The 13,997-nt window shown below is 32.7% G+C and overlaps 2 protein-coding genes and 1 long non-coding RNA gene across 4 annotated transcripts; all 3 read right to left on the bottom strand.

Moving 5' to 3' along the window:
- Nucleotides 1-920: 920 nt before the first annotated feature.
- Nucleotides 921-11,324, bottom strand: LOC134263591 (uncharacterized). Its single transcript, XM_062745976.1, has 2 exons — nucleotides 11,283-11,324; nucleotides 921-2,597 (listed from the first exon to the last, which is right to left on the bottom strand). The coding sequence occupies exon 2, from the start codon at nucleotides 2,580-2,582 to the stop codon at nucleotides 1,359-1,361; it is 1,224 nt and encodes a 407-aa protein (XP_062601960.1). The 5' UTR covers nucleotides 2,583-2,597; nucleotides 11,283-11,324; the 3' UTR covers nucleotides 921-1,358.
- Nucleotides 7,843-10,262, bottom strand: LOC134263590 (uncharacterized). Of its 2 annotated transcripts, XR_009991319.1 has the most exons (3): nucleotides 9,792-10,260; nucleotides 9,250-9,389; nucleotides 7,843-8,149 (listed from the first exon to the last, which is right to left on the bottom strand). It is a non-coding gene; the product is annotated as an uncharacterized LOC134263590 (long non-coding RNA). The 2 variants fall into 2 exon arrangements; XR_009991318.1 differs by having other exon boundaries at nucleotides 9,250-10,262.
- Nucleotides 11,325-11,582: 258 nt separating the features above from the next.
- On the bottom strand, nucleotides 11,583-13,302 carry LOC134263594 (uncharacterized). Its single transcript, XM_062745978.1, has 3 exons — nucleotides 13,053-13,302; nucleotides 12,585-12,833; nucleotides 11,583-11,926 (listed from the first exon to the last, which is right to left on the bottom strand). The coding sequence occupies exons 1-3, from the start codon at nucleotides 13,300-13,302 to the stop codon at nucleotides 11,583-11,585; spliced, it is 843 nt and encodes a 280-aa protein (XP_062601962.1).
- Between the last annotated feature and the right edge of the window lie 695 nt (nucleotides 13,303-13,997).

Raw genomic sequence — 13,997 nt, 5'->3', positions numbered from 1 at the left:
TACACCAATAAATTAATTAAAAGATGCTCAGAATGCAAAATTCTTAGTTTAACAAATATTGAATCTGTGATATAAAGGAAATAGCTTTTAAATAGTAAATAAATACAGTGATTTTCTTTACTTTTTTATTACAGCGATATACATTGTTTGCGAATTACAGAGAAACAGGATATGCAAGGTACTCAGGCTTTTTAAAATTTCAGACTGAACGATAATAAACACATATTCATGCAAAAATTCATTTCAACGCCGACTAATCATGACACTTGTCACTTTTACTGTTTATCAGTCATTCGTGCATAGATATAGTACATTTCTCTGGAAGATTATATGAAAGATATTTCAAAAAGTTTTCCAAGTGTAAGGTTTAATTCAAAATGACAAAAGGTTAACATATAATAAAAACGCTTATTTACTGAATAACATGATACATACGAATAGATAATGATTAATAATAAATTAATTTAATTAGAGCAACATGACAATTACAACAAAATTCTGCAAGAATTTTGGATAACTTGCCGAGTTACAATTGAATGAAAAACAGACGATGATATTTGTGTAATGCAACATTACAAAAATATTTGATTGTATAAATCACCTGTTAGTACATGTAAGGAATTATCTTTTGTTAGCTTTGAGTAATAAAGACAACGGGAATATCAATCAAATTTTCCTTTTTATTTTAAATTATAAACTATTTATATTTTTGATTGCAGTAAAATTTTATAGAGATTATGATTCGCGAGCTTTATTGAAAAGATCAGATTTAAATTGCAGACTATGTATAAATTACATGTTTAAACAACATTTAAGCGGATAACAAGGATTGAAAGGAAGAGTAGTAATGCCTTTTTTTTATAATGTTGGGTAAAAAAATGTGAACGAATTCAAATATTTAGTGGTCCTCATGAGTGCAAAATAAGAGTTACCAATGGTCAACATTTGAATACTTAGAAAAATAAGATATTTTAGTTTAAGTGAAGACAGATATATCTGTTTAAAAGAGTTAAAAGCCAAATTTTGGTTCATAAAATATGTGGAGTTAACGAAACATATTTGAGCTCGAAAGTTCATTAAACTTTACAAAATAGAAGCAGATCAAACATGGACCTCCAAAACATCAGAGGTGGGGCAAGTACCATTGAGGAGTGAATATCTGTCTCGTCACAACATCTTTATCATCGATAGTAAAGAGTGTTAAAATATATTGACAACTCAGTATTGCTTCACAAATTTAACAACTTACACAATATCTCGCAGAGTATATAAAGTCGCTATTGTGAAGACAATTAAGTCCAATGGTTGAAGATTTTTGAAAAGTGAAATTTAGAGTAGATAAATAGAGCTTAATGAGTTTATCTCCAAAAGGAACTTATATAATCTGGATTAATATGATGTAGATTTTCAACCTGATGTTGAGGACATGTGATCCTGTCTCCAACGGGGAGATCTTTCTCTTCAATGAAACTTTCTGTTACTTTCATACCTAATATTTGTTCTCTCTCATTGTCACAGGTATACCCTATTCGATATGCTAGATTCTTATGAAAGGTACTAGATATGTCCTTCATTATATTTTCAATGCAACTTCTCACAGATAATGTTACATTTTTTGACATTTCGATTCCCTGTTCAGGATGAAAGATTTGTAATTGAATCGTTGTATCTGTAACTGCTACTGCAATATTATGATTTTTGTATGTAAACATGGCAGCATCTTTGTACAAACAACTGATATTGTTACTTTTCAGAGCTCTCCAATGTTTGATCTCCATAATTTTGACAACCAAACGATAGAAAAGAAAGTATGGTAGAAAGTCGAAGGAGAAGACAAGGATAGATGACTTGGATGATGAGGTTATAATGACATGCTTTTGTTCTTCACCAAAATTCTTTTTGTTCATACAAGGAATGTAGTGAGACGTTTCTCCAATGGACATCAAACCTAATCTTTGCATGTACATCAATAATGTTTGTTTGTGATACAACAGAAAACGGGCATCCTTATCTAATTCATCATTTACTGAGATGTTTTCCTCTTTCAAAGAGGTGAGTAAATTTTCGTCTTCTTTTCTCCATATTTCAGTGAGAAGAGAATCTTGAATATGACCTGTACTATAGTATTCCTGCCAATCCTTTCCACTTGCAATGACTCCCTGGACGTGTTTTTCGTCTGTAATTATGGTTTTGAATGCATCAACAAACCATTGCACATCAATAATTGCATACTTATTCAGCTCTGCCTCATTGAAGAAAAGGACTTTTCCAGCATCGTGGTAATACCGCAACATATCATTAGCTGCATGAACGCGAGAAGAATTATTTACAGGCATTCCCTCCAATATATCATTTACAGACATGATACGTTGTTCTCTTTTTGTGTTTGATATCTCATCATTTAAAAATACCCATTCATGAGGAATGTTCTCCTTCCACTTTTTGTCTTTTGCTATTCTTACTAGAATATCTTCAAGGTCAGTTAGAGCTTCCAAAGGAAACTGTGTGCAGAAACATCTGTCCTCTCTAATGTATTGCCCAAGATTACATTCCGATGGTAAAGCTTCATGAAGTTGGTCCATAAAAATCCGCTTTGTCTAAAAAAGAAACTATGAATTAATTCAAAATAATCTGTGATCCACGGCTCAAGATGTTTTAGTTGTTTTGGTGTTAATATACGAGGTTTGTCCCAAAATTACGTAGACTGAGCTCATATCTTTAATTTTAAAGAAACAAACTAATTCAGAGAATTTTTGTCCCCCGCTAAGGGAAAAAAGTAAACCAGTGGGGGTCGGATTTTTCTTGACTGAATTTGTAGAATTATTAAATGTATACATGTATACTGAAGTAAATAAAATATGCCAATATGGATATAAAGGCTTGATTGCTAATTCTCTATTATGTGTATTGAAGTCTTTTATATGGAATATTTATCACACTGTAATGATGATTTTATGAGTTTGCACAAGCCAGATCTCATAAACTTTTCATTTCACATGCTGAATACTATCATGTAGTAAAAAAAAATTTTGGAAAAAAAAAATAATGCCTCGACGGGGAAACGAACCTGGGCCCTCTCACCTGTGAAGCGAGAGACATAACCACTAGACCACGGCGCCACTTAAAACTAAACTAAATTATATGCAAAGATAACGTCACATACATATATATATATATTCACGTTTGATATTGTCAAAAGCTTACAAACTGCATGGTGTCTAATTTAACCTTCATTAAATAGTTATTAGATGTAATAAGAATATAAAGTCCACCGAGAACCTGTTTTATACGTAATAACTCGCCTCATGCCCCTATGCTAAAAAATAGCGACATGTAATACAATAAATACTAATAAAACAAGGGGGTGGGACACTTTGAGAGGGGTAAGAGAGGTCCTAAGGAGTTTTGGTATAAAATTTCTTTGCAAAAGCTAAAAATCTTCTTAAAATATCGCCTGGAAAAGATAGTGTTTCATACTGTCAGAATGTATAAATTTACGACCTTGAACTTTGACCTTTTGACCTCAGAATCAATAGAGGTCTTTCATAGGCCACAGGGAGTTGTTATGTAAAATTTCATTGTAAAAGATCAAAGAGTGTTCGAGATATCGCGCGGAAACGAAAGTGTTATAACACAGAGAATTTTCGAATTTATGACCTTGACCTTTGACCTTTGGACCTCAAAATCAATAAGGGTCTTCCTTAGCCCATATTTGGGAGTTGCTATGCAAAATTTCATTGCGAAAGCTCAAATGGTTCTCGAGATATCTTGTGGAAACGAAAGCGTTAAAGACAGACAGAAGGACGGACGGACGGACGGACAGACCCAAATTAATATCCCCACTTTTCAAGCGGGGGACAATTAATGTATTTTAATACAATTTTAAGGTTGGATAAAATGTGCTCTTGGCAGAAAAATTACGAAGTTTTATCATCTTTACTTGAAAACTTTTCGAGTAATATCATTTACAGAGATATTGTTCTCTAACACCCGGAGCAATCTGCAATGTCAAAAAATACAAATGTCCACGGTTCAATTTTTTTGTAGAAAATATATCAATTACCAGAGTCAAATTCATAAATTAAACGAAACGGTTATGGTTATAATTGTGAAATATCTTAATTATTATGCTATTATCAAACATTAAAATATGTAAACAAAGTATTCGCATGTATAGGTATAAAATAATAAAAATTTGAAAACACTATTTCTACGAGCTTTTCGTCTTTTTTCTCTAATAGAGTTGCACGTTTGAATTCTTGCACATTTCTTAGCACTATCTTTTATTTAAGTTACTGATATTCACACATACATAGAGAAACTGTTTTAGTCATTATAAATACTAAGGACGAGAAAAGTGTTGTCTAGTCTACCAAACATTTATGACTGGTACATTTCTGTAAGAGTGAATTTAGGATCAAAACACTTGATCACAGTCCAGTGCGCAGCCTGTGCCAAAACAACCGCCATTTTTTTTCAAAATGTCGAATTTCAACCCTATGTACATGTATATATATAAATACGTTATGATATTTATATCTATTAAAGCATCAATACCAAAATTTGAGAAAATATGGTTCATAAAACAGTTTTAAGAATTTGGTTACCATTCGAAAAATACAGGGTAATAATTACTTTTCCTAAGGATTTTAAATATGATAAACCAATTTTTAACTGCAACTTTTGGGTATTGTGCCGCCTTCCTACACCAGATATCTCAATTCATGTAACATACATTTAGATTTTTATAATCCGTCTTCAGGTGTATAAGCTTTGAACCGAGTTTTTACTTCGTACCCTTATCACAAGCTCCAGACAGCTCAGTATTACGTTACGCTACAACTCCATATCATCGCTGCCCCAGGCCTTTTGATATGACCTCGTTCAACCGAGGTTGACTGCGTGACGTCACAGTTACATAAGGCGCGGTAAAATTTAGAGACTGCTAGGTGAAGTTCTGTGCTTACAGCAGCTGAGTTAGATCTAAAAATTGTATATGATTATGCGAGAAAAATTCTGTTGATACATGAAAATTCATACAAACATTAGCGAAACCCTGTTTTAATATCTTTTTTTATTTAAATGTTCAAGTTGTCATGTTTATCATGGTTTATACCATGTACACGCGAGATACTAATGTCTATAAAAAATTGATATCTATGTGCTAAGTACAAAATTCAATTAGCATATAATAATTTTATCTCAGAAAAAAAAATCATTAAGTCCATCTGACATTAATAAGCTTTATGCTAACAGCCTGCTTATTTTCTGATTTGTTTGAATCGGTGTATGAAATTCAAATTTACATATTGACGCCGATTATATTGTAAAAGATAGAAATTGGTCAAGAATCATTATACACAATGATTAAACTGCTTCAGAATATTTTTCTTTTTTTTACCGTTTTATCTTTCTATTCTCCTCTCCATCCTTTTTTTTAAAAAATAGATACTTATATGAATAAAGACGATTATTTTTCATACACCCATTTTAGATTGGGGGAAATATCAACGAAATAATTGAGGAAGTAAACAAATATTAAATCAAAATTCAATTTGCATTTTTTCCGCATTGATAAACAAGAACGTAATATCGTTATAAAATATAAGCGGGCAGACTGATTTTTTTTTTTACGATACAATCCCCCACCCCCTCAACAGAGAGAGAGAGAGAGAGAGAGAGAGAGAGAGAGAGAGAGAGAGAGAGAGAGAGAGAGAGAGAGAGTAGCTCGCTCCGCGAGCCGTCTAAAAACATGAGAACAAACATAAATTATAAATAATCATACCATTTTCGTTGTTCTAATTTTTCCCACTAACAAATTTCGTAACTATGCCAATTTGAATGAATACCTGTATACTTCAAGATACATGTATAAGTGGTGCCCTTTCAATGAACATTTTCAGCAGTAAATGGTTACATGTATGTTCGGAACCCCCCTCCCTTCCTCTATAACGCACTTGATTAAAATTCTCTATCAGCATTTATATCGGTCGTCATTTTACATAAATCTTGATTCATCAAAACTTTTAAAAAAAGTCGGTCTCAGAGCAGTTTCCATGTAGCATGCATTGTGTTGATAGAAAATAAAATATACAACGTACGGACAATTTTTAGTGTCTGTATCATTTGTAGAAAATCTTTCTCTGACCCTGATTGGATAAAATGATTTTTCGTTGTTTTTTTTTTCAATGACAATGCTATCGTGCACCTTTAGAAAAAAGGAAGGGAGTGATGATATTCATAATTCTTTACTTATTAGTTTTAAAATGCAGTCACCACCCCATCCACTTTTCGTTGCAGTAACTTCGAACCACTCCATGATATTATATTCATTTGTGAATATTCTGTTGAAAATACATGCACAATGTCTCTCTCCAATCCGTCTTATGCTTGTCATAGTTTTTGGTATTTTTTATTTTTACTTGCTATGCCCTCCCCCCTTTTCATAGATACTTTTGAAACTGCTTTGTGTCTGATTATTGCTCTAAAAACCTCAGAATTTCCAGCAATTTTTAAACAAGAGGCCCATGGGTAACATCGCTCACCTGAGAAGCTTTGAACGTCATGTGCTATTCTAAACCAGATTTCCCCCTTGTAATACCTATTGTGACACCACTCAACCCCCAGGGGTCATGATATGAACAATTTTAAATCTATATTACCAAAGGATACTTCCATGTAAGTTTCAGCTTTTCTGGCCAAGTAAAATTCTTGAGAAAAAGATTTTTAAATTTATTTCCTATATATTTCTATGTAACACTTTAATTCCCCACTGTGGCCCCACACAATCCCTGGGGGTCATCATTTGAACAAATTAGAATCTACGCTACCCCAGTATGTTTCCAAAAAAGTTTCAGCTTTTCTGGCCTATTGATTCTTGAAAAGAAGTTTTTCAAAGATTTTCCCTATATATTTCTATGTAAAACTTGGATTCCCTACTGTGGCCCTACCTAGCTCCTAGGGGTCATGTTTTGAACAATTTAGAATCTACACTACCCCAGGATGCTTTCAAATAAGTTTCAGCTTTTCAGGCCCAGTGGTTCCCGAGAAGATTTTTAGAAATTTTTCCTATATATACATGTATCTATGTAAAACTTTGATTCCCTATTGTGGCCCCATCTAATCCCTGGGGGTCATGATTATAATAACTCAGAATCTACACTACCCCAGGATGGTTCCACATAAGTTTCAGCTTTTCTGGCTCAGTGGTTCTCGAGAAGAAGGATTTTTAATGACCCCACCCTATTTTTGTCTTTCCTTAATTATCTCCCCATTGAAGAGTATCTGGCCCTCATTTTGAGAATTTAAATTTCCCTTCACCCAAGGATGCTTTGTACCAAGTTTGGTTAAAATTGGCCCAGTAGTTCTTGAGAAGAAGTCAAAAATGTGAAAAATTTACAGACGTACAGCTAGCTAGACAGACAGACGTACGATGGGCAAATTGTGATCAGAAAAGCTCACTAGAGCCTTTGGCTCTGGAGAGCTAAAAATAGTTAGGGCTTATTGTAATTAAAAGCAATACGTACAGTACAATCAATTAAACTCAATATAAAAGGGGGCAGCACAAATTTGCTCATGTCAAATTGTCCACAACTAAAAGAAGGTGAGGGTTTTTTTCTGTATCTTTGTATTTTTTTCCACATTCAATTTGATTCAGTAAAGAGCAGAAATGTATCTCAAGTATTTACATTAAAATACACAATCTCTGTATGGCAGCAAAGGCATGATGGAATTGTTTAATAATGAAAAACTTTGCAAAATAAATACACACTTAGGGTGCTTTTTCTGGATTTCTGGTATCAAACTTGTTATGAATGATACATAAATATAACAACACAATGAAACACTGATGTGATCATTTTATCATTTGCCTCTACATTTTTTTTTTCAAATTAAAAGAAAAAATATGTTGAATATTTACTTGTACTTAAAAATATTCATGTGTAAAACAATGATATATGTGAACAAATTTTCCCAGTTCAACAGGAGTGACTTCTTTTGGGGGCTCATTTTGTCTCTGAAGATCATATCCACTGTTTTTGTCTTTGAATATCATATCCACTTTGATGGTAGGGTGTTGAGTGTTTGAAACAGTGATGCTGACTTTCATCCATTTGTGTTTAGGTAGAAAGGTCCTTCAAAAATCAGTCTGAAAAATAAAATGAATTGTAATAAATGCATACTTCTCACACTGCCTATTTACTTATACACACAGATAAAAAAAATTTTAGTCATTTTAATATGCATCTAAATTTATGAATAACAGATAAATGTAAGTCATTCCAACAAATTAGACAATAAACACAATGTCATGCACATGTAGTTGCATGGTTAATAACTGCATCATGATACATGTATCAGAAAACAAGACGTTTGCGAAACATTGATTCCCTGCATGGCAGCTTATGGCAAATATTGAAGTTTTTCAAATGCAAGTCAAGATCCAAAGGTCAAGGTCAAATTTGGTTATACCCGCCGAAAGGTCTCTATAGAATGAATACATACGTGAAATATGAAAGCAATAGAGTCACACATCCAAATGTGAGCAGCGTTCAAGATTTTGTGGACATACAGACAGATAGACTGACAAATGGACAAACAGGGCAAAAACTATATGCTCCCAAATCTACAAATACATGTACGTGTGGGCATATTAAACAAGTCAAATACGATTATGATGTAATATTGTCCTGATTTACTTAAGCTTACTTTTAATATACTAAAAAACAAAACTGTGGCTAGTGTATGGATATATTGCATAGTATGCAATTTCTTTTTTAGTCTATTAACCTAATTAAAGAGTTTTCACTTTATTTACTTTTGCTGTTTTTATTGTATTAAGAAATCATGAACTTTACATCATTATTTGTTAACTGATGAAATAAACCACATTTTATATTTTTTTCATCTTTGAGATTGAGAATTTCATGGAGAAGTATGAACAAACCGAAAAATGTTTTAAATAAAAAAATGTGAACTTTTGACATTTTGATATTTTTGACATTACAATATTGGTTAACCGTGCTCTGTGGTAACAAAACATGTTGCTTTTAATTTTGGCTTACGTGAGTTCTGTTTAATCAAATGGAATGAAACTTCATACTTCGACAAAATAAATGTTTGTCCTTCCTCTCTAAACAGAAGAACACTGTTTATAAATAAATATCATGCACTTCCTGATCTGTCCCAAATTTGATACTGCTTTGTGTGTTGAAAGAGATAATGATATTTGATATTTGAATTTTTTACCTTGTGATAATCAGGCAGGATCTGTCACAGTGGTCAGAAAAGTGTATCGATAGAGCACCACAGTCCTATATTTCAGGAATTAAGCCTAGTATGACATTTAAGTCATATCCTAGTGTTGTCCTTATTGTTTTCTCCCTTTCCTGTTAAAATCAAACTTTTATTTACTTCTCTATTACAATAGTATTCTTCATTTTCACTTCCTCAGTATGAAATATTTGGATTTTCAAAATTTGTAGCTTGTATAGATACATGTACATGGGATCTGCATGTACACAGTGTTGTACATGTAACATATGGTCTACTTGTATAACCTAGTTGAATAATAACAATGACTTTCTATAATTTTAAGAGTTTATATGCTAGAATGAGATCATTAGGCCTATTTTTTTGTAGAATTCATTATTATGATGTGTTCTAACTCTTCTGGCCTATGCTAATTAAATGGGAGAACTCATGGTCTAAATGGTTATCATAACAATGGAAACATGTTATTCATTTACAGAAATTGTCATCTTATACAGTATTTAAACTTTACCATTTACCACATCAATGTTTCCTCAGCAGTCAGCACTGCCATCACAGAAATTCCACAGCTTTAATTGAGCACAGTCTCGAATTACAAAGCTCTTCGTTTTCTCGAATATTCTCATCATTATTGAAGTCATTCGCACAACTATGAAATATACCATGTCGTTTGCATCGACAGTCTCGTATTTCTTCCAAATTCATTCAGAATGTGTTGTATTACAACCATGAGACACGAAATTTCTCCTCGTTTCCAATAACGCATGGAAGCCGCCATTGCAACTTGGTGTAAACTACGCTTGAAAAAATAATCCGGATTTAATCGGATTGAAAAAATTAAACCATTACTTGCCGTTATCAAAAATAAATAGATCGATTGTTGTTTCCCTTTATTTTCATCATTAAACTTATACACAACATTCAGTTTAAATTTTTTGAAAACCGAATTACTCGCGCAAGCCAATTTTCCAAATTTTGGAAAAAGTTTGGAAAGCCTGTGGCAGTGGCGTTATTCGTAGGGCACGAAAGTAGTCCGGAGAATCGACACTGTATGGAGTTTGCCCTTATCAATGATGTCATAACGTCATTGGAGTATTTGAAGGAAATCAATGACACCACAATTAAAAGTAGGAAGAAATTGAATTTTTCATATCTTTAAGTGCAGTCATCCATCATTAAACTCATGAGGGGAGGCAGTTGTTATCTTATCTTTTTTAAGAAACGTTTTGCAATATATAGTTGTCACGTGATGATATGGTGGTTTTGCACTTTTTTGCCTCAGGAACTCCTATATTTACATTCTAATAGGTACTACGTTTGTTTCTTTTTGAACCTTCCTTTTAGTTTTTTAAAAACCCTTTTTAGCCTTTTAATTCTTTATCGTATGTGGACTCTAATATGCCTCTGAAATTAGAATAAGTGACAACACAAAATCTTCTGAATCTGTTTAATATTTGTTTCATATTTAAATGTTTTATTGACCAAATATGACAACTCTCATCTAACAACTATTTTGACAGACAAGAAGAAGAAGTCAACATTCTATATATTTGTAGTTAGATTGAACTTAAATTCACCTTACTGTTTATATGTCATTACATAAATATTAGAATTACATATTTTGAAAGCAAGGCCTTTGACTAACTGAAACATGTAATATGTAACAGGGAATTCAATAAATTCGTTTAATGACTTATCAAGAAATCAATTATTTGATCGTTATAGCGTTCTTGTTAACGAAAAATAATATATTACGATCACTTACTGATTTTGGTCTAACCTTCCTCATACCAATTGTTATATATAATATAGATTTTCAGTACTGAATATAATGTCGACTTGATCAACAAATGAGGATTATGCTGAATGTATTCAGTCAATATGTAATACGTTCGTGTACTTCTTCTGGCAATTGAATTATTCCGATGTACACCTTTTATTCGGAATATCTTTCTCACAAAACATTTATTCAACTTAATCATTCAATGCTAAGAGTATGCATGCTCTACCTTATGGATACTTTTATCCCAATGTGATGCAATAATTATAACATCCACAATTTTTGCTTTGCCTTTGTCATGGAAACAATACGTATGAATGGATTTTAACCAGAAGAGGAAATAATCTAAAAAGAAAAACAAATATGAAACACGATAACTCAGTGGAAATCAATATCTAGTCTTTTTATGTCCTAATTAGAAATCTAATGAAACTATTAGCAAAATATACATTCTATACATTCTTATTTTCCTTCGCAATTCAAATGTGTTAAGGAGTATATGTCTTAATTCATATTTACAAGAAGTGTTTTAAAGCATGAAATTGATATTAAATGACATATGTAAACAAATGACGGTAATCTTTTCTAAAGAAGGACCATAACGTGTACCATTATATGTCCAGTCAGCAAAAACTGTGTCTGCCTGATCACATACTTCCTTGTCAACAATCTGGTCGAGAGGTTTAGAAGCGTCCACCACCACAACATAGAAGGCTCTCCTGGTCAGGTATATCTGGTGACAGGCGTAGTACGCACACTGTCCCCCGAAGTCAAAGAAACTCAAATTGCTTCTGTTAGAATCTTGGTTTACATTATGGTCATATTTATTTTTCTTCTTTTGTAGCAAGTAACACACTTCCCTTAAAGGATTAACTGAATAATAAATTAGATTTTACCATAAATACATGTAGCATACACTTTCTTGTTAGAGATAAAAATATAATCAATATAAATATTGGAAACATGATATAATTCAATAATGTTGAAAAATCCATTACGCATTTGAAATAAAAATGAAGATATTAATAATAATAATATAGAGTACACATAGCATTTCATAATGAGGTCGACTTGACTGATTACAGGAAGCACATGGACCGAACCGAGCAAGAAAAGCGAGGCCAACATCTTTTTCCGTCGAGTTTATACTACATTTGTATATAAACTGGCGTATTCAAAAATTGAGTGCGATTACTTGATGTTGAATAACTGCGTGCATGCATTCCTGAGGTAACACAACACGTGTCTGCGATGTATATTGTATTTATATTATGATTGTAATTGAGGTATACATGAATTAACGCACTCTTGTCTGCGACAAAATGGCTTCAAAATGAAACCCGTACACATACAGTATATCAAGTCTTACAGATCATTTCAATATTTGAATTTAAGGACTGTGTTTGTTTTCAATGCCACCGTGTGCAATTTTATACTGTTTTAAGTTTTCTGAAATCCACCATTGATCGTTATCTAGACCATTTAACATTAGGTACACCCAAATAAAATCTAAAAGGCAATAACTATCTACCTCTCAGTGTTTTATCACAAACTTCAAATGTTTCTTCATGTACTTCAAGTCCCTCCGTTGATGTGACGTTCAGTATCTCTTCTTCACTTCGTCCGAGTAAACGTTTTAGAAGCGTGGTCTTGCCGGCTGCAGCACATCCTACAATCATCCCCCTGGCATGATGTATCGTTTGTGTTCCTTTATTGGCGTACTCTGTGTATCGCTCTCGTGCCTTTTGACCCCATTCTAATACTTCTTGGGGTACCTTTACTGTTAAAAGTATAAATTTTGCATATTTCAGATTGTTTAGAAATTCATGCAACTAAAATATTTTTTTCGAAAGATTAATCAGGAAGAAAGAGTTAATTAATGTTGCATATATACCATACATGATCTAAAGGCTAAAATGTGCTTGTCTTATCCAAATTTGCCCGTTGAAAATGATAGATTGAACCCAGACAGATATATATTAATGGGAAACAAACTTACAAATATCTATGATTTTCCCTCTAAATGTAGAATCGGACAGCATTCGTCTATGCAATTTGATCACAGCAGTCTGTTGCTTATTTATCACAAAATCGTATAAGTCCAATGGAACATAAAGACATCTTTCTCCCTCACATTTTTCTTTCTCCCATGGCCAACAATATTCGGCTATAACGTGAAGAGAGGCTATAGTAAGGAAAAATTTCAGATCTCTCTCTTCTACCAGGCACTCTGTCACAAACGCATACATAATGTCATGCTTAGCATTTGCTGTCTGAAATGTAAGAGTATGGCCGTCTCTTTTAATGATGTCCTCTGGAAAGGCAATCCCATTAATATCGTTAAATAATGATAGCTCTTTGAAATATCTGTCTCTTAACGTGTTCAAAACAATCATATGGGATTGTTCATGGATATCTAGTCTGTAATCAGCCAGCAACAGAAGGCAGTAGAGAAGACATCTAACTTCAGGTTGATATGAGTGGTATTGGCCTGAAATTAATTTTCTTTTATTTACTCTTTTCAAACTTAAATATATTTCACAATTTATTTTACGGATATGATACAAAAGTTTTAGAAAAGAATTGCAAATGAAATAACAGCAAATGATACTGAACTGACAAACTGCTGTGCCGTCTAAGTATATGATGAAGTAATTGTGTTTTTGTTTGAGTTATGAAATTTATTTTTATTTTTGATACATATCAAAATATAGGGAACATAAGACGCATTTCAACTGATGTGTACATATCTCCGATAGAGTTTATTCCGAGAATGTTTTTTGTACCTATGAACAGAAAATCTCAGCATACTCATGTTCAGGGATGCCATTAAGACACTAACGAATATGAAATCCCTCGACATTTCTGATATTGTACAATCCTTTAATTATGTCATGTGTTTAGGGCAAGAAAAAGAACACATAATAGCTTAGATCTAGCTAAT

The sequence above is a fragment of the Saccostrea cucullata genome, unplaced genomic scaffold (genome assembly GCF_032062105.1).
Source record: "Saccostrea cucullata isolate Sc308-1 unplaced genomic scaffold, CSIRO_AGI_Scuc_v1 ctg1737, whole genome shotgun sequence".
Taxonomy (NCBI): Eukaryota; Metazoa; Mollusca; class Bivalvia; order Ostreida; family Ostreidae; genus Saccostrea; species Saccostrea cuccullata.
This window is presented reverse-complemented; position numbering and strand designations above follow the sequence as displayed.